General features: G+C 34.4%; 1 protein-coding gene across 2 annotated transcripts in view; it reads right to left on the reverse strand.

The window, feature by feature from the left end:
* LOC114335192 (FERM and PDZ domain-containing protein 4) overlaps window positions 1-19,976 on the reverse strand; it is a 570,092-nt gene that overhangs the window by 137,957 nt on the left and 412,159 nt on the right. For both annotated transcript variants that reach the window (XM_028285388.2, XM_050654244.1), the window contains exon 5: window positions 13,943-14,191. In XM_028285388.2, the coding sequence (XP_028141189.2) occupies window positions 13,943-14,191 (249 nt within the window). The remainder of the gene's footprint in view (window positions 1-13,942; window positions 14,192-19,976) is intronic.

Genomic DNA, 19,976 nt, shown 5'->3' on the forward strand with positions numbered 1-19,976 from the left:
CATCGCAAAGAAAGATCTGTTTCCCGCCATTATTCGCGTTTCAACTTTTCGTTTTTTTTTGTAATATATTTCATTGAAATAAATTTGATTGTTTCTCTATGGAATTTAGTATATTCTTACTATTTTTTTTATTTCAAATAAAAATAAAACAATATTGTAAAAATTCACATTACATTTTCTATCAAAAACCTAGTACATTTTTATCGTATCGTAGATAAGTTTCATACCGTAGAACTTCAATAACTCTAGGGGAGAATCGATACGGCGAAACTCCCAAAAGCAAAGTTAACAAAAAAGTCACTTTAGAGTCTGTACGTTGCACGACATACCCGTTTAATAATAGGAGCTCCTGAAAACGTCACACACATTTATCCGCCTCAAAAGCTCAAAAAAAGAGAAAAAGTAAAGCTCTCTTGCAGGACGTACACATAATTGGGGTCGTAGACAGGCCTAAAAAACAATATAAAACTGGACTTCTTTAGACTAGTTTATAAGAAAATTAAAGTTATGAAGTTATTGGTTTTACTAGATTTACTGAAGCTCGAAAAAGTAAATTATAACAGCTCAAAAACTCAATAAAATTAAATGAAGTAATACAAATGGCAACATAGAATATACGACGAAGCTATAAAGAAGGAAAATTGAAACAATTGGTATTTGAACTTAGAAAATATAAAAATCCACGAGGATAATAAAATTCCTGTAGCTGGCTGTACCATAAATCACAAAAAATACAGGATCCTTTGTAAAATGTATATTTAAAAGACCCCAATAAGGGTTACATCACAAAACAGAACGTTTTCGGATTAACAAGTAATCCATCATCAGTGTTAAGCCCTAAAATGATAAGTATAACCTAATTAATAAAAGACAATGTTGTAAAAGTTGACTAAGGTTAAGAATTGACAGAGGCCATACTTACAATAGCATGCATGCGTGAGCCACCAAAAAGTTATGGGTAAAACCCTTTAAAAGTTGCAAGATCTTAAAAATTATATTACATAAATATTATGATTAAAATAGATGGATGTTGCAATATTCAGGAATATTTGTAACATCCATCTATTTTAATCATAATATGTAGTATCGTTTAAGATCTTGCAACATTTAAAGGGTTTTTACTCATAAATTTTTGGTGGCTCACGCATGCGTGCTATTGTAAGTATGGCCTCTGTCAATTCTTAACCTTGGTTAACTTTTACAACATTGTCTTTTATTAATTAGGTTATACTTATCATTTTAGGGCTTAACACTGATGATGAATTACTTGTTAATCCGAAAACGTTTTGTTTTGTGATGTAACCCTTATTGAGGTCTTTTAAATATACGTTTTACAAAGGATCTTGTATTTTTTAGAAAATATAACTTTCAGATCGTTGCATTACAAGAATGGAAGCAATTAGGGCAATATAGTCAGAAAATAGAAGATTATTTATTCTTTTATAGCGGAGGAAATATAAGAATGTTAAGTACAGGCTTTTTAATACATAAAAAATTTAGAACGTCAATAATTGTCGAATTCAGGTCAATATCACGCGGCTTTGGAAGAAAAAGAAATAGAGGTAAGGAAGAGTTTTATAACTTAAGTATGTTTGTATATGAAATCATCCCCAAATATGCTCTCATAATAATAATAGTTCTTGGAAATGCCAATGCCAAAATACACTTCTTCAAGAAATTAACGCACCACCTTAAAATATTTGATGTCTCGAATTTCCTAAACATGTTGTCCGATTTGATTTTTTAGTATGTTATAGCCTTATTCTTTAACAATACCGCTACAATAATATTGTTGCTAGACAGGTAAATTGTCATTGTGTGCCGGGTGTACCAATCAAACTGTGATTTATTCTGAAAGTTCGCATGACCCTATGGAATATTCTAGCATTTATAAAATACTGAAATTAAAACCAAACTGTAGCCTCATGTTTTTTCTTAACAATCCGTGTTTTAATCCATTCGCTTATGTTGAAAAATAAAAAAAGTTAGGTACTTTAACAACTAGCCTTGTTTTTTATCAATACAGGGTATTTTTAAGAAAACAGGGTATTTGCAAGAAAAAATAATGACAGTTTGCTTTTTAAATGTATGATGAAATTTTTCTTACAAACTGGTTGTTCTAAAACCGGTTGAGATATGGAAATTAAATTTGGTGGGTTTTAAGAGGTAGTTATTGTGCATTTTTTGACATACAACTAAGAATTTTATGTTCACCATTGGCGCATATAAGGGTCATATTACCCGTATGCGCGTCAATGGTGAATATTAAATTTACAAAAACAGAAAATAAAGTGAAAGAAGGCAAAAAAAAACTAACAGAAAATTTGAAGTGGGAGAAGGAGTACGACAATCGTTGTCATCACTGTTATTTAAGTGCGTATGCGCAAAATTTCGTGTCAATGCTTTTTAAACGCATTTATTTTTTTCGAATCCAAAGAAAAAACTAATAAATATTTTTGAAAAATTTAAACGCAGCATGAAAGATTATATTATTACCGACGGCCAAACGTCCCTTAGAATTAACATAATGTTTTTTTAATGAGATATTTGAAATTAAAAATCACACTCAATTTCCTCTTCTTTTCCACCACTGTAACTAATTAAAATAATCATTATAGAAGTTTTCAGGGACTTTCGGCACTCGGTAATAATGTAATCTTTTATTCTTCGTTTAAATTTTACAAAAATGCTTATTATCTCAGGATTCGAAAAAAAAATGATGCATTTAAAAAGTTTTGTCCCGAAATTTTTTGCCTACGCTCTTTATGTAGTATTGTCACATATATCATAAAAAATATCAAATGTATGAAAGGCTCGTACTTTTTATTTTATAATAGACACAGTCAAACCGTAAAAATAAACATGTGGAAAGATAAAACGGCCAATCCAAACATTATACACATTATTCTCTTTTTTATCCCACAAACAATAGACCATGAAAAACGCAACCCTACTATACACATCAAAGACATGAAAGAGCATAATTACAGAATGATTGCCCCTTTTCAGATCTTCAAATCTACTACACGTGTTGGCTAAAAACAAATAGATGTTTTATTAGTAACCCTTTGAACTTTTACGTAGAATCATTTTGTTTTTTTTTTATTAAAAAACTGATAGTGCACAAATATAATGCGTTTTTATTAATTTAATTGAAAATAGTAATAAAAAATGAAATAAATAAAGTATAATAAGGATAATGTCATTCTTCTTTTTCAGGTGCCATCCACGCTACGCAATTTGGCAATCATCATAGCTATTTTAATTTTTGAAGCAGTGGCTCTAAATAGTTGTTTTGAGCTGCATCCAAACCATTCTCGCAGGTTCTTCAGCCATGAAATTCGTCTTCTTCCCATGCTTCTTCTGCCATCTATCTTTCCTTGCATTATGAGTCGCAGGATGCCATACTTTTCGCCCCTCATCACATGTCCGAGATACTGTAGTTTTCTTTCTTTAATTGTAAGTTCAACTTCCTTCTCTTTACTAATTCTTCTTAGTACTTCGTTGTTCGTGACTCTATCTACCCAGAAAACCCTGATAATTCTTCTATAGGTCCACATTTCAAAGGCGTTAAGTCGTCTTATTGTCTCTACATATAACGTCCATGATTTTACTCCACAGTATAGTACCCTGTATACGTAACATTTTGTTAGGCGTACTTTAAGAGCTAATGTTAAATTTTTGCTACATATTACCTTTTTCATTTTCATAAAATTAGAACGTGCTTTTTCGATTCTGACTTTGATTTTTGCAGTGTAGCACAATGGCATAATGTCATAGTCGCACAACAATGGATAAAAAATATTTTGTATGTAAAAAGAAACTTCAATATTTACCGAGAAAATATTTTTCATTTGTGACAAACATGCGACGTTTTGACTGGACGAATTCTAACTTGATCCTAACTACTAAAATTCTAGAATTCTAAAACAATACTTTTTTCACTAATATAGTGCGGCCGATATGTGAAACAATTGCACATTTAATGATATCAGCATATAATTTGCACCACATATACTACACATATAAAGGTGCAAATTTAGATATGAGGCCATCTCAGATTTTGTCTTTTACAAAAATGGCGGGCGTTAAAAATGGCGGCTATACTTATGTGTTTAATAGTACCATAACTTTTGAACGAAAAGTCCGATTTCAACCAAATTTGGTATATAGGTTTTCTTTTTGATTTACAAGAGGGATATGGTGAACCGGAAGAATCGGTTTACCAGAAGTTGTGTTTTTACTGGTTGTTTATTTAAAAATATGTTTTTTTTTTCAATTTTTCCCTATTTTCAAAAAGGTAATACCGCAATTGAAAAGAGCGTAAAAATATTTTGTAGAAAATATTTTGAACTGTTTAGTTATGTTAATTATCATTTAATAAATGCATAACGTATCATCACAAGTACCTATGTGTGGCAAATTCGTGCAAACATTATAAGCATTATTGTGCATTTAATGGTAGAAGCATATAATTTGGACCACATATATTACACACATCAAGGTTCAAATTTAGATATAAGGCCATCTCAGATTTTACCTTTTACAAAAATGGCGGGCATGCAAAATGGCGACTATACATATGTGACTTATAGCTCGATAACTTTTGAACGAAAAGTCCGATTTCAACCAAATTTGTTATATAGCTTCTTATTTTGCTGTGTTAGACCAAGGTCTTGAACCGGAAGAATCGATTTACCAGAAGTTGTGTTTTTCCTGATTTTTATGTAAAAACATGTTGTTTTTTTACCAATTCTTTCACCCTGTATATATTAATTTTTCAAAAAGTTAATACCGACGTTGAAAAGAGCGTAAAAATATTTTCTAGGAAATATTTTGAACTCTTTAGTTATATTAATTACCAATTAATAAATGCATAACGTATCTTAACATGTACCTATGAACCTATGTGCGGCGCATTCGTGCAAATAATATAAGAATTATTGTACATTTAATGGTAAAAGCATATAATTTGGACCACACACACTACACATACAAAGATTCAAATTTAGATATGAGGCCATCTCAGATTTCGTCTTTTACAAAAATGGCACGCATTCAAAATGAATCTACCGCACATAGGTACATGTGAAGATACGTTATGCATTTATTAAATGGTAATTAACATAACTAAAAAGTTCAAAATCTTTCCTAAAAAATATGTTTACACTATTTTTAATGGCGGTATTACCTTTTTGAAAAATTAATATATACAGGGTGAAAGAATTGAAAAAAACCACAACATATTTTTACATAAAAAACAGTAAAAACACAACTTCTGGTAAACCGATTCTTCCGGTTCAAGACCTCGATCTTATTCATCAAAAAAAGAAACTTGATAACAAATTTGGCTAAAATCGGACTTTTCGTTCAAAAGTTATCGTGCTATTAGTCACATATGTATAGCCGCCATTTTGAATGATCGCCATTTTTGTAAAAGGCAAAATCTGAGATGGCCTCATATCTAAATTTGAACTTTTGTATGTGTAGTATATGTTGTCCAGATTACATGACTCTACCATTAAATGTACAATAATTCTTATAATATTTGCACGAATCTGCCACATATAGGTACATGTGAAGATACGTTATGCATTTATTAAATGGTAATTATAATTAACATAACTACAAAGTTCAAAATATTTTCTAAAACATATTCTTACGCTCTTTTCAATAGTGTATTACCATTTTGAAAAATTAATATATACAGGGTGAAAAAATTGAAAATAAATTATTTACATAATATAAAACAGTTTTACATAAAAAACCAGGAAAAACAAAATTTCTGGTAAAACGATTCTTCCAGTTTATGGCATCGATCTTGTAAATCACAAAACGAACCTACGTACCAAATTTGGTTGAAATCGGATTTTTCATTCAAAAGATATCGTGCTATTAGTCATATATGTATAGTCGCCCATTTTGAACGACCGCCATTTTTGTAAAAGGCAAAATCTGAGATGGCCTCATATCTAAATTTGAACCTTTATTTGTGCCGTATATGTGGACCAAATTATACGCTTGTATCATTAAATGTGCAAGTCTTATAATATATTGCACGAATCTGCCGCACTATTATGCGAGAGTTGAAACTCTAAACAAAAGCTACTCTGGTTTGAAAGTTGATACTAACTGCTTAAAATTATAAATGTAATGCGAGCTAGGGCTGGCACAATTGCAAAATTTCTATTACTTAGGTAAAACCACTTAACCATTTAAAGAACATGCCTGGTTTCTCATTCTCCGAAGCAAACCAACACGTACAGGATGGAGATAATTGGACAGCAATAGCCAAACTAATTACATGACGCCACTAGATTCTTACGAAACGTGTTTTAAATTATTTTTCTACGACCGTTTAATAATATACTCATTATTCGCTATTTTTGAATAGATAATAACACCCATTACTTTACCCGTGAGTAATAATTCATTACTCACGGGCTGAAGTTACTCGCGGGTCAGTACTCACGGATTGAAGTTAGATTCAAGTGGTGCATGGCACTTTTAATATACCTATTAGCAAATAAAATTACTTAAACTTGTTTATTTAATAAAATAATCATTGTAATTTATATAAACAATTAAATTTGAAAAATGTTTAAAGGATTTTTAACTTTAACAATGGGTTAGTATATTTTTTACGTTTAAATTTCAACATTTGACATTTTAAGATTGACGTTATTAAAAGGTAAACAATAAACAATCGGTGTTAATTTCGTAAAAGGACTTATGGATATGAAATTCATATCAATGAATTCTGTTTTACTTACTGTTCATTGTACAATTTTCATCTCAATTTTAATTGAGAGCACACGTTCTTTTTCATGTAATTGCCTTAAAATATATCTTATTTTTAAAAGCCACCGCCATTCCATGACATAATGACAACTGTTTGATTGTTTTATAAGCTCAATGAGTGTAATTCTAACAGTTTTGCCATAGTTATATAAAATATATTTTCTTTATGAAAAATAAAATATTTCGTTTTAAATAATGTTAGTAGTTGATAATTATATTTTTCTACTAATCCAAATAAAAAAGGTCGTAGAAAAAGTATAGTATTCTACTTGCATGTAATGGCTATTACTCATTCTGATGAATTCCGACACTCGCCAACGGCTCGTGTCGCAAACTTCATCATCGTGAGTAATAGTCATCATTACATGCTCATTACATACTACTAAATTATTTTATTTTTTTTCACGAGTTTGTCCGTTCCCGTCTTCTGATCGCTAGCGACCGAATGAAGTAGCGGTATAATACCCAAGCCGAAAAGGGATGTCCGAAAGGGTTGTTCTCCCAAGTTGCAGCAATTCTGGGAAGATCCGTACCTCATTGTGTGAAGATTAACGACGTTATCTATCGAATAAGCAAGATTCCTAGGGGCAGCCGATGATAGTCCACCATAACCGACTGGTGTCATTCGAACGAGACCACGACGTAGATGAAGAAGTGGAAGTAAACCAAGTCCGAGAAGTACCTGACCTCACGTTTGATGAAATCATGGGGGCCTATGGAGGTACCGCTAAAGCAAGGCATGGTGTTATCACCGAAGAAAAGCAAGATCTACCCGCACTTTCCAATGACTACTCACTGGCTCATAACATCCCTTCTTCTTCTTAAAGTTCCCTCTCCTATCGGAGGTTGGATATCATAATGGCTATGGTCACTTTGTTGGCTGCTGCTCTGAATACTTGTAATGAACTACAGTTAAACCATTCTTTAAGGTTCCTCAGCCAGGAGATGCGTCTTCTTCCTATGCTTCTTCTTCCTTGGATCCTTCCTTGCATAATAATTCTCAGCAACTCATATTTTTCTCCTCTGGTAATGTGACCCAAATATTCCAGTTTTCTAGTTTTTATACTTTTCATAATTTCTAACTCCTTATTTAAACGTCGTAGCACTTCAACATTGGTAATCCTTTGAACCCACTGAATTTTCAATATTCTTCTGTCACACCACATTTCGAACGCTTCTATTCTTCTTATGTGCTGTCTTTTCAATGTCCAAGCTTCCATTCCGTATAGCAATATAGAAAATATGTAACATCTTAGAGCCCTCAATCTGAGAGGCAACCGAAGGTCTTTCTTTGCAAGCAGTGTCTTCATTTTTATAAATGATTGCCTTGCAGTTTCAATTCGGACTTTAATTTCTTTGCTTTGGTTACTTTTGTCATCAACCCAGGTTCCCAGATATTTGTATGTCTTAACTTTTTCTATTTGGGTTTGCTTTATCATTAACCTTTCATTTCCATGTTCTGTTTTTGAGACAATCATACATTTAGTTTTTCCTTGTTTATTTTTAGTCCGTATCGAATGCAATAATCGTTAATTCTATTTAGCAATTCTTGTAGCTATTCCAGGGTGTCTACCATTATAACGGTGTCATCAGCGAATCTTATGTTATTTACTATTCTTCCGTTTATAGAGATTCCATCACTTAGCTCCGCTATCGCTTCCTGAAATATGGCTTCACTGTACAGGTTAAACAGTAGCGGCGACAGAACACAACCCTGTCTTACTCCTCTCTTTATATCAATATTCTCGGATTCTTCTTGTTCTATCTTTATATTGGCCTTTTGATTCCAATACAGATTGATGATAATTCGTAAATCTCGTCTGTCTATATCTTTTTTTTCAATAATTCTATTAGTTTTTCATGTCGGACCCTGTCGAACGCTTTTTCGAAGTTGATGAAATAGGAATAAATATCCAGGTTCATATCGAAGCATCTTTGAGAGAGTACATTAAACGCAAACAATGCCTCTCTTGTTCCAAGTCCTTTGCCGAACCCAAATTGGGTATCATCCATATCATATTCTAGCTTTCTGTATAATCTTCCATCAATCACCTTTTGAAATATTTTGAAGGTATGGCTTATTAGTGATATTGTCCTATAGTCCGAACAATCTTTGGCATATATTGTTTTTGGTATTGTTACAAAGGTGGACACCAACCATTCCTGAGGCATTTTTCCGGTTTTATATACTTCATTAAACAGATCCAGTAGTACCGGTAGAGTTTCATCGTCTTGACATTTCAGTGATTCCGCAGGTATTTCGTCTGGACCTACAGTTTTTCCGTTTTTTGCGTTTCGTATTGCTTGTTCGATTTCCTCCATTATGATCTCTGGTCCCGTTTCGCTGTCGATTTCTTCCGGTTCTTCTCTATTATCCTAAAACAGATCTATTATGTATGCCTTCCACTTTTTTAATTTCTCTTTGACTTCTATAATAATTTTTCCATTTGTCTTTAAGAAGGCTTCCATAACATCCCGGCCAGTATTAAAGACGCACGAGGGTTGGCATCCGCCTTTCGAAGGAGGTTTGGTCGAGTTGCAGAACTTCAATGCCAACTGCTAGTTCCCGGAAAGCTATGAAACTCCGAGGTGCGTCACGTTACTTTTTCTATCTGGTAACAAAAGACACTGTCCATGACCTATCTACCCACCAAGATGTATGGGATGCGTTAATTCAGTTGAGAGAACATGTGTTGGAGTTCAACGGGTAAAAGTTAGCCATGCCAAAGCTAGAGTGTCGCCAATTAGATTGGAGGGCTGTCCGAAATATGGTGAAAGAAATATTTAAAGACATTGAAGTCCAGTTACTACTCTATTGCAATCCGCATCCTGATCCTCCCGATCAGGTTACAGGAGGAATCATCTCTTAAGGAGGAGGCAATGTTACGTAGTTACTCGTCTGCCAGTCCCCTAGTCAACAAATACTAGTCTACATACCTAACGATATGTTTACCGTAGAAGGAAACAAATAATGTCTGCTTCTCGAATGACATATAGTAGATTATATTTGTTTTGAAAATATTTTTTAGACGCAACTATCTTGTTTGTTATTATGAACTAATAATTCTGTAAGGATGATACTTAGTGCCTATCTGTTGTTGGTGTGAAACAAACAAAATTCATTATTTTATCATTTTAATTAAGTATGGAGTGCGTTTAAAACGCCATTTTGTAGTCTACGAATAAATATCCTTCATGTTTCCGTATATTTGTCATTTCTTCACAACCGTTTCCTAGTCACTTTGTATCGCAGCAACAACGTATTTGCACAAAAATAGAAGCGGGGACTCCCAAGTTACGCGCGGACGGGCAAGTCCCGCTCCCAGGAAATAAAACGAGCGACGGAGAAGTATAATTGTCTATTATTCTGAAGATTCCCGGCGTAAGTGTCTCTAAACGTACGAAGTAGGTATCCGGGATAACGCAGAATGGCCCGAATGCGAGTACGGAATCCAGGAAATTTTCAGGGAGAAGATTATCTGATCCGCAAGAAACTTTTTTCTACCTTTATAGTTGTGTAAACGCTTTTGGTGGGATTAGATTGGATGTAGGTCGTTGCAGTAGTTTATTTTTTTGGAAGGAAAATGGTAAATTGGGTTAGAAGCTATGAAAATGTAATTGAGGTAAAGCTATATCCTTATTTACCGTAAGAAATACGAGGCTTGGTAAATAACTACGGAGTTCAAGAAAAAAAATATTTTGAAAAATAACTAGATGGATGAATGAATTAAAAACAAAAAAATTTGATGAAAAATTTTTTTTACAAAAGGTATATTTATTTAAAAAACCCTAAAAGGGATACAAATAATAACAGAACGTTTTCGCTCTCTAAAAAGGGCATCATCAGTGTTCCTATCTCAAATTGGAATATTAAATATGAAATCTAAAGAATGGATAAAATTCCTAAGGATCTAAGGTATTTTATTACTTCCACGAAGCACGGGGGTTGTAAGTAAAAATTATGTGTCTTCACATTGAGAACGGTGAGAGTCAACTAGATAGTTGTGGACAAAATGGAATACTTAGTCTGGATTACTGAAGATTTAAATCCCAAATCAGAAATTCGATTAAAAATATAGAAATCAAGAGCAGCCCTTTCGAAGATGAGGAAATTTCTGAGTAACCAAAAACTCAATCTGCAAATCTGATATCGGATAGTAAAATGTTATATCCACTCTATTATTCTTTATGGTGCCGAAGCTTGGTTTGTTAATGTTGGCTTAATGAGAAAGCTGGAAGTTCTTGAGATGTGGCTTATTGGGAGAATTTTGAAAATACCATTGACCGGTCATGTTACGAACGACACGGTATTGCACAGAATCAAAAGAGACAGAGAACTTTTGACCACCATTAAAATGATCAGTATGAGTTGTTGCAGCTGATTATGAAGTGTAAAATCGAAGGAAAAAGGGGCCCTGGAAAAAGGGGTGGGAAAAACATTCGCAACTGGACCGACTGAAATACCTGACGCTTTTAAGAATAGCAGAAGGTAGAGACGAGTTTTTAACTCTGAAGATTCAGGAATGTAAAGAGAAGTTCGAACAAGAAGTCGCAAATGAGTTAAGGACGCTAGAACTGCACTCCATAGAGGGCAAATGGACTAATATCAAAACAGCAGTACTGACAGCAGCAGCGTCCACCCTGGGAAACAAGAAAAAGGAGAGAAGAGCAGCATGGTTTGATGACGAGTGCAGACAAGCAATCGAGGAAAGAAATGCAGCACACAAAATGTACATAACAAGAAGAACACGGGAAAGACGAACATTATTTGAAGTCGCAAGACGGAAAGCAGACAAGACATGTAGAAATAAAAAGAGAGCCCATGAAAATGGACAAATAGAAAAAATGGAAGAACATTTCAAAAACAACGAAATTAGAGGGGCTTACGAATACCTAAAAAAGATAAAAAGTGGGTATAAACCTCAAACAAGTCTATGTAAAGATGAAAGTGGGCAAATAATCAGTGACCAACAGAAAGTCACAGAAACCTGGAAGCATTATTTTCAGACACTACTTGGAACTCAAGTAGACATGGAAGATGAAATGGACATGATCTACGTAGAAGAGAATGGAGTAGAAGCTCCAACCATAGAGGAAGTTTTCGAAGCCATTAAGGCCCAGAAAAACAATAAAGCTTCGGGAGTTGATGAAATACCAGCAGAACTATATAAGGTAGGTGGCGACCACCTAGCAAGTCACATCCACGCGCTCATCAGAGACGTATGGCAAGAAGAGAAAATACCCGACGACTGGAAGAAAAGTATAGTATGCCCGATCTATAAAAAAGGAGACAAACTCCAGTGCAAAAACTACCGTGGAATCTCTCTACTATGTACAGCATATAAAGTCCTCACGTATATTATAAACCAGCGGCTCCAACCACTAGCAGACAATATTATTGGAGAGTATCAGACGGGCTTCCGACGGGGAAGATCGACACTGGATCAAATATTCACAGTAAAACAGATCTTGAGCAAAGCATGGGAACACGATATTGATGTTCACAACGTGTTTGTAGACTTCAAACAGGCATACGACTCAGTCAAAAGGAACAAATTATACTATATATTGGCTGAATTGGCAATACCACACAAGTTAATAAGACTCATTAAAGCCACAATGGATGAAACTCAGGCATGTGTACGAATACAAAACCACCGGACAGACTTTTTTAACATTTCGCAGGGACTAAAACAGGGAGATGGGCTGGCCCCAACATTGTTTAACCTGGCACTGGAGTATGCGGTTAGGCAAATGCAAACTGGACGAGGAAATCTACTGACCAACCGAACGGTTCAACTGGCCGCTTATGCTGATGATATTAATATTATGAGTAGAACATCAACAGGAGCACAGGAAACATATGCAGAGTTAAAAACACAAACAAAAATGCTAGGTCTGGAAATTAACACAGAAAAAACAAAAATAATGACTCAGACGAGAAGAAATATAGTCCCAGAAAACATTATACATGAAGATGACATTGAAACGGTTGAAAAGTTTACATACCTGGGAGTAGAAATATATGCCGACGGATCAGAAGATGGAGAAATAAGGAAGAGAATAACGCAGGCAAACAGAGCTTATTTTGCCCTCTCCCATATATTTCGGTCAAAAAGTGTCCACCGAAATACAAAGATGAGAATCTATAAAACCTTAATTCGACCAATAACATGCTATGGCAGTGAAGTCTGGGTGCTGAAAGAAACATCCAAAAACAAACTCGACACATTCGAAAGGAAAGTACTTAGGAGAATACTAGGACCTGTGAGGGAAAACGGAATCTTCAGAAGTCGATACAACAACGAGCTTTATCAACTTTATAAGGAAACGCCCCTGTCAGACTTCATTAGATTACAAAGATTGCAATGGGCCGGACATGTGATAAGAATGGGAGAGGATAGGCTACCAAAACGAGCACTGAATGCTATAATGCAAGGAAAGAGACCGGTTGGGAAGCCACGAAAGCGGTGGGAAGACACAGTAAACAGCGACGCACAAGCCCTTTTAGGAGTCCGTGTATGGAGAAGAGCAGCCACAGACAGGCAAGGGTGGAGGCAAAAAATAAAGGAGGCCAAGGCTCAATTTGGGCTGTAGTGCCGTAGAGACGAGTTTACAATGGTCATAGCCAACCAACTATATTAGTAGAGTCGGCACTAGAAGAAGATGATGAATTTACTAATATTATATAAATCAGTTGTGTGTATGTGTGTGTTGTGGATGTCTCTTGTATTCAACATAAGACGAGAACCAAAATTTTAAGTGGTTGATTATAAAGACTGATTAATAAATCTTCGTCCAAGCAAGATGCAATTCGATATTAAAGTAATAGTAGACCGTGAGTTTAAGTATGTCACACTTTGACTGAAGAATATTAGCGCATGATAAGGAAGTGAGAGTTATACGTATAGAACGCGTGATATGGTCGTCCCAACTTAAGACTAGCGAATGTCTCGTTACCGCTCAGAACCCGCAATTTATAGGGAATTGTAGTAAAGTCTTTTTAACGGACTTTATTATTGCCTTCTAGTTTGTACGTTCAACAGTAATACTATATTTTTTTTAATTAAGGAATACCATTTGGAAGAACTCAACAACATTAGTTGTAAGTGTGTTAATTATTCAAGCAAAAAAAACTTACCGGGAACAATGGCGCTCCATTGACACACACGCTTTCTGCGAATCTCACCCTGGAAGGTTTATTCCTCAGCCTTGCTCTCTTGCTTGCCGACAGAAGGGTTGATTTCCTTGCCCCCTGTTGTTCAGCCGGTTGGCAAACTACCAGGTTCACTGTCTTGCTGCAGGCGCGAACTAAAGAAATAACATGTTCCCTTGGAGCATTCTCCACATCTTCGCCATTTACTGAGAGGATTTGATCGCCAGGAAGAAGCTGAAAAAGATATATACATATAATATTGTTACAGAAGCTGCATAATCAGTATATTATAGGATAGAGAAAAGTCTGTATTTTGTGGTTTTAAAAATAGGTTAAGAGAGATAATAGTGTTTAATATAAATAGTGACCAAAAATGCAACAATATTAACCGAGGACAAGGATATAATGAAAAAATGGAGAGAATATTTACAACTAATGTTGAACGGAAAACAAAAGAAAATGAAAACAACGTAATTGGCAGATCAGAGGAAAACATGGAGGAAACAGAAACTATACACGAAGAAGAAGTAGAGGAAGGAATAGGAAAGATAAAGTATATGAGAGCTCCTGGTAGCGATTATCCATCCTAAATTATACATCCTACATCTAATATGGAAGAAAAAAATATTGTCTAGAAAATCGTCAAATGCAATTATTGTACCAGTGTACAAGCACTACTATGTGTTATAGCAGCAAAACTATATGAAATAATAATAAAAAGAAAAATCAGGTTAGAAATAGAACATAAACTAGAGGACTTACAAAGCGGATTCAGAAAAGGACATACCACACAAGACCATAATATATTCACTATGCAACAGGTAATAGACAAAACCTTAAAGAAAAATAAAGAAGTATACATGTAGGTTTTCTTTTAAAGACGATCGTAATAAAAGTCCGTTTGATGTTTAACAGTTTTAATTAATAAAATAGATGACTAAATTATTGTTACTACTAAATTAACGAAATGTAAAAGTACTTGTTTAATTGCGACCAAAAATCTTACGTGTTCTTATTCTTACAAAAGGGAAATGTATTTATAGATAATTTGCGTCTAATCAATATAATACCCGTCTTAATTCGTCTTTTCTAAGTATTATTCCTAAGAACGCGTCTGTTCGTCGCTGTGATGTTATATCGACTGAATGTATTCGTTCTAGTTCCCTACGCTAAAACCAACCCTCCTAGGCCAATCTCTTTTTTCCTGTGAAACAACCCAATTAAAATTGGTTCAAAGCATATACCGACAACTTTCAATAACCCAAATCTACAAAAATTAGTCAAGCTAGCTACTTCGCCACTTGTTGATCTTTAACGATCGAAAATAAACACACGATTAGATACGCCCTAAGGGACGGCCGTTTGTTTCGTATTTCTACTAATAATCAAGGAAAAATGATATACAGGGAAATTTAAAATATAAGGTAAACTATTTACAATCCTACATACATAAGTTTTATAGACATGGGAACAGCATTTGATTTCACCGAATGAAAAACTATATGGGAGAGCCTGAAAAAAGAAACAAATAAGCCAATACCGAATAGAAGCAACTAAAAGTATATAAAATACAAATAAGAACACAAAATATGCAATCGAAACAATTTTAAACAACGCAAGGAGTTCGACAAGGAGGTAGTTTAAACCCGATACTTTTTATAAATGTAATAAATGAGATAGTGAAAGAATGTACGAAAACCTTTAAAGATACTATATAGGATAGAATAGAATGCAAATAATAAATGCAGAGATATGCGTACTTGCAGATGACATGGTATTATTCACAGAAACGGCAGGAAAACTGAAGCACAATTTAGAAAAATGGAACTCAGAAGCAAAACAAATACAACCTAAATCCAAATAAATAGAAGACATATACAATGAAATAACAACGAAAAAAGACACCTAATCGAATGGCCTAATCGAAGTGGTGATAGATCAACAAAAAATAAAAAAACAAACATACGAATACCTGGGAACAGTAATAGATAACAGAGGAAGCATCAAGAAATATATAAAACAATATAAAAGATAGGAGAAATATATAAAACAATATACAGGCCAACTTTGACACACGGAGCAGAAAACTGGATCTTTAACAGAAGACACCAGAGTAGAATATGTAGAATTGTAAATATTTTATGTTAATTTTGAAGACTCCTGTATATATTTTTTTCTTTAATTATTAGTACAAAGACGAAACGAGCGGCTGTCGACGCTCTTAGGGACAGATGTGTGGGCGTATCTAATCGGCGGGTAGTTTAGTGAGAACATTGTGTTTATTTTCAATCAGAACCAAGACAGACGTTGTGATGGCACACGACAACCCTCACGGAATTTTCCTAATTTATTTGTTATAAAAATAAGGTCATAATATTATAGTTGCAATTTGTATAATTTATTACGATAGTAGCAAAGTTCAAAGTATTGAACTCATTTGAAAGACTGCAAAGAAAGCACACGTCATTATTGAAATACGTATAGTATAACCATATATGGTCATACATATTGGCACTGTTTTTAACTATAACAGATATAAATAGGAAGGTCGATTACCTGAGCCTGAGACATCTTTTGTGTTCGTTGCACTCTGTCGCGCTAGTCAGGGGATCTAGTTACCGAGAAATGGGTTATCCGCGACCTATCTCAAGGTCAGCGTAATGTAATTGTACATTTAATTATATAAGAATAAAGTTTCTGAAAAAGTTTAAGTTCGTTTGTTCGGGGTAGTGTCTTCGTCCAGCAACCCCCAACTTCACAACGTGTTATTGGGGATAAGACGTAAAAAGACGCTTTAAGAAAAATATAACAAGCCGGTTATAATATTGATTAGACGCAATTATCTCTAAATACATTTCTTTTTGTAAGAACAAGAACACGTAAATTTTGGTCGCAATTACACAAACACTTTTACATTTCGTCAATTTAATAGTATCTATAATTTAGTTATCTATTTTATTAATTAAAACTGTTAAACATCACACGGACTTTTATTACGATTGTCTTTAACGAATCCTACAAATATAAACAGCAGAAATGAAATATCCCAGAAGAACGATAGGGGTAAGAACGACAGACATACTCAAAAACGAAGAAATAAAATACAGATTTAAAATTAAACCATTTCTTGAAACAGTAAAGAGAAAAAAGTTAGCATGGTTCGGTCATATAACACGAATGGACAGTAATAGGCAAGTGAAATGAGTGTGGGAAGCTAAACCAATAGGGGAAAACCGAAGAGGCAGACCAATAAAAGAGTGGAACAGCGGCAAAAGAGAGTTACTACAAAATAAGAGAAAATTCATCAAAAGCTAGAAACACCTCCCACGAAACCTAAAGGTAGAAGATTAAAAATAAGAAGATTATGTATGTCTGTTATTAGAGATTAGAGTATTAGAGTTAGCTAGACTGAGGAACGAAACTAGTTCAGTTAATAGAACTGTATAATATAGTCGAAGCAATAAAGCACTGAACCTTCGAAAAGAAAATACGACAAGACGGATCTTAATAATTCTTTTTGCATTCGATTCGTGAATGCGCCAGGAAACTTTGGGACCCAGAGCCATGATGTAATATTGAAAAACTGCATACAAAAAATAAATGCATTCTTAAAGTTCATCTTAAACAGACAATAAAAAAAATTCAGGACTCGTCAATAATTATCGGCGGAAATAAGTTCAATTTTATTAATCGGGGGTTTTCGGGGTCGATGAAAACGAATATGACATCGAAAGTGATCTCCGGAGTACCTGGTGCCCAGGGTACCTACAGTGTACCTCGTCTTGTGGAGTTTTCGACAAATTCATTAAAAAATTAGTCAAAAACCATTACTCGGGGCTGCTAACGACGAATATGACATCGAAAGTGATTTCAAGAGTACCTGGTGCCCAGTATACCTACTGTTTACCTCGTCTTGTGGAGTTTTCGGCAAAAAATTTATTAAAAAATTAGTCAAAAATAATTACTCGGAGGGTTTTTGGGTTCGCTAACGACGAATATGGCATCGGATGTGATCTCCGGAATCACTGGAGCCCAGGGTACCTACTTCTTCTGGAGTTTTCGGCAAATTCATTAAAAAATTAGAAAAAAATCGTTACTCGGTGGTTTTTGGGTTGCTGATGACGAATATGACATCGGAAGTGATCTACGGAGTACCTGGTACCCAGGGCACCTACTGTTTATCTCGTTTTCTGGAGTTTTTGGCAAATTGATTAAAAAATTAGTCAAAATTCATTACTCGGTGGTTTTTGGGGTCTATGACGACGAATATGACATCGAAAGTGATCTCCGGAGTACCTGGTGCCCAGGATACCTACCTACTGTTTATCTCGTGACTAATGATTTTTGACTATTTTTTTAATGAATTTGCAGAAAACTCCAAATACGAGGTAAACAGTAGGTACCCTGGGCACCAGGTACTCCGGAGATCATTTCCGATGTCATATTCGTCGTCAGAGACCCCAATAACCCCCCGAGTAATGAATCTTGACTAATTTTTTAATGAATTTGCCGAAAACTCCATAAAACAAGGTAAACGGTGGGTACCCTGGGTACCAGGTACTCCGTAGATCACTGCCGATGTCATATTCGTCGTCAGCGACACAAAAAACCCCCAAGTTATAATTTTTGACTAAACTCCGAATACGAGGTAAACAGTAGGTACCCTGGGCACCACGTACTCCGGAGATCATTTCCGATGTCATATTCGTCGTCAGAGACCCCAATAACCCCCGAGTAATGAATCTTGACTAATTTTTTAATGAATTTGCCGAAAACTCCATAAAACAAGGTAAACGGTGGGTACCCTGGGTACCAGGTACTCCGTAGATCACTGCCGATGTCATATTCGTCGTCAGCGACACAAAAACCCCCAAGTTATAATTTTTGACTAATGTTTTAATAAATTTTTTTCTGAAAACTCCACAAGACGAGGTAAGCAGTAGGTACCCTGGGCACTAGGTGCTCAGGAGATCACTTCCGATGTCATATTCGTTTTCAGCGACCCCAAAAACTCCCGAGTAACAAAATTGAACTCATTTCCGCCGATAATTGACGAGTTCTGAATGTTTTTTATTGTCTGTTTGAGATGCACTTTAAGAATGCATTTTTGAAGATATTCTTCTTTAGCGGCGAATCGATTGAGGGTAAAATTTGATTGATCCGCGCGCATACGCACACCGACAGTAAGGTATTAGTCGTTATACGGGCTCTGATTGGGTGTTGAAATTTTGAAATGATCTGTCAATAATTGTTCAATATGGAGGTTATCGGTAAACAAAAATATTGTAGAATATTAGTTTTTATTGTTGTGAGGACAGAAATAAAATCAAATTTATAATTATAGTGACTTTTTAAATAGTTTTGAAAAGCCGCAGGTACGTAATTCTAAATGTTTCAGTTGGAAATACCTAATAGTTTCAATACCTATCTATTTGGAAAATGTAAACAAAATAATGTAGTTACCTATTAGTAGGCAATGCTTTAATTTACATAATCTGATTACGAACAAACTTTCTACAAATCTTCATCTCATATGTCGTTTTCTTACTCTATATTTTGTTGTATTTTATTTCGACAAAAATCAAACTAATAATTTTATTAAATTCATATAAATTTATGGTGTAAACGTTTAGTTTGTGTATATTCCCACATGACGTATACGAGAGTTTGGTGCAGTTTGAAATGGCGTCAACTTTCGTACGGCGCGGTAGACGTGAAGTGGGTTCAAGCCCCAAGCAAGTTATTATTTTTTTATTTTTTTTATAGATTTTATGATTGTAAGTATATTATTATATAATTTTTGAAGATATTCTTCTTTTTTGAAAGTGGTAGATAAGAAAGTTAGTTTGATTTTTAAATAAAATAAGTACAAATAACCTTTTAAGTATATTTACTTCGTTTAAATTACATATTATATAATAGAAGAATATCTTCTTACGTGCGTACAAAGTACACACACATTCTTTTTTTGTATGTAGTTTTTCAATATTATATCATAGCTCTGGGTAACCAAGTTCCC

This window comes from Diabrotica virgifera, chromosome 1 (genome assembly GCF_917563875.1).
Source record: "Diabrotica virgifera virgifera chromosome 1, PGI_DIABVI_V3a".
Classification (NCBI taxonomy): domain Eukaryota; kingdom Metazoa; phylum Arthropoda; class Insecta; order Coleoptera; family Chrysomelidae; genus Diabrotica; species Diabrotica virgifera.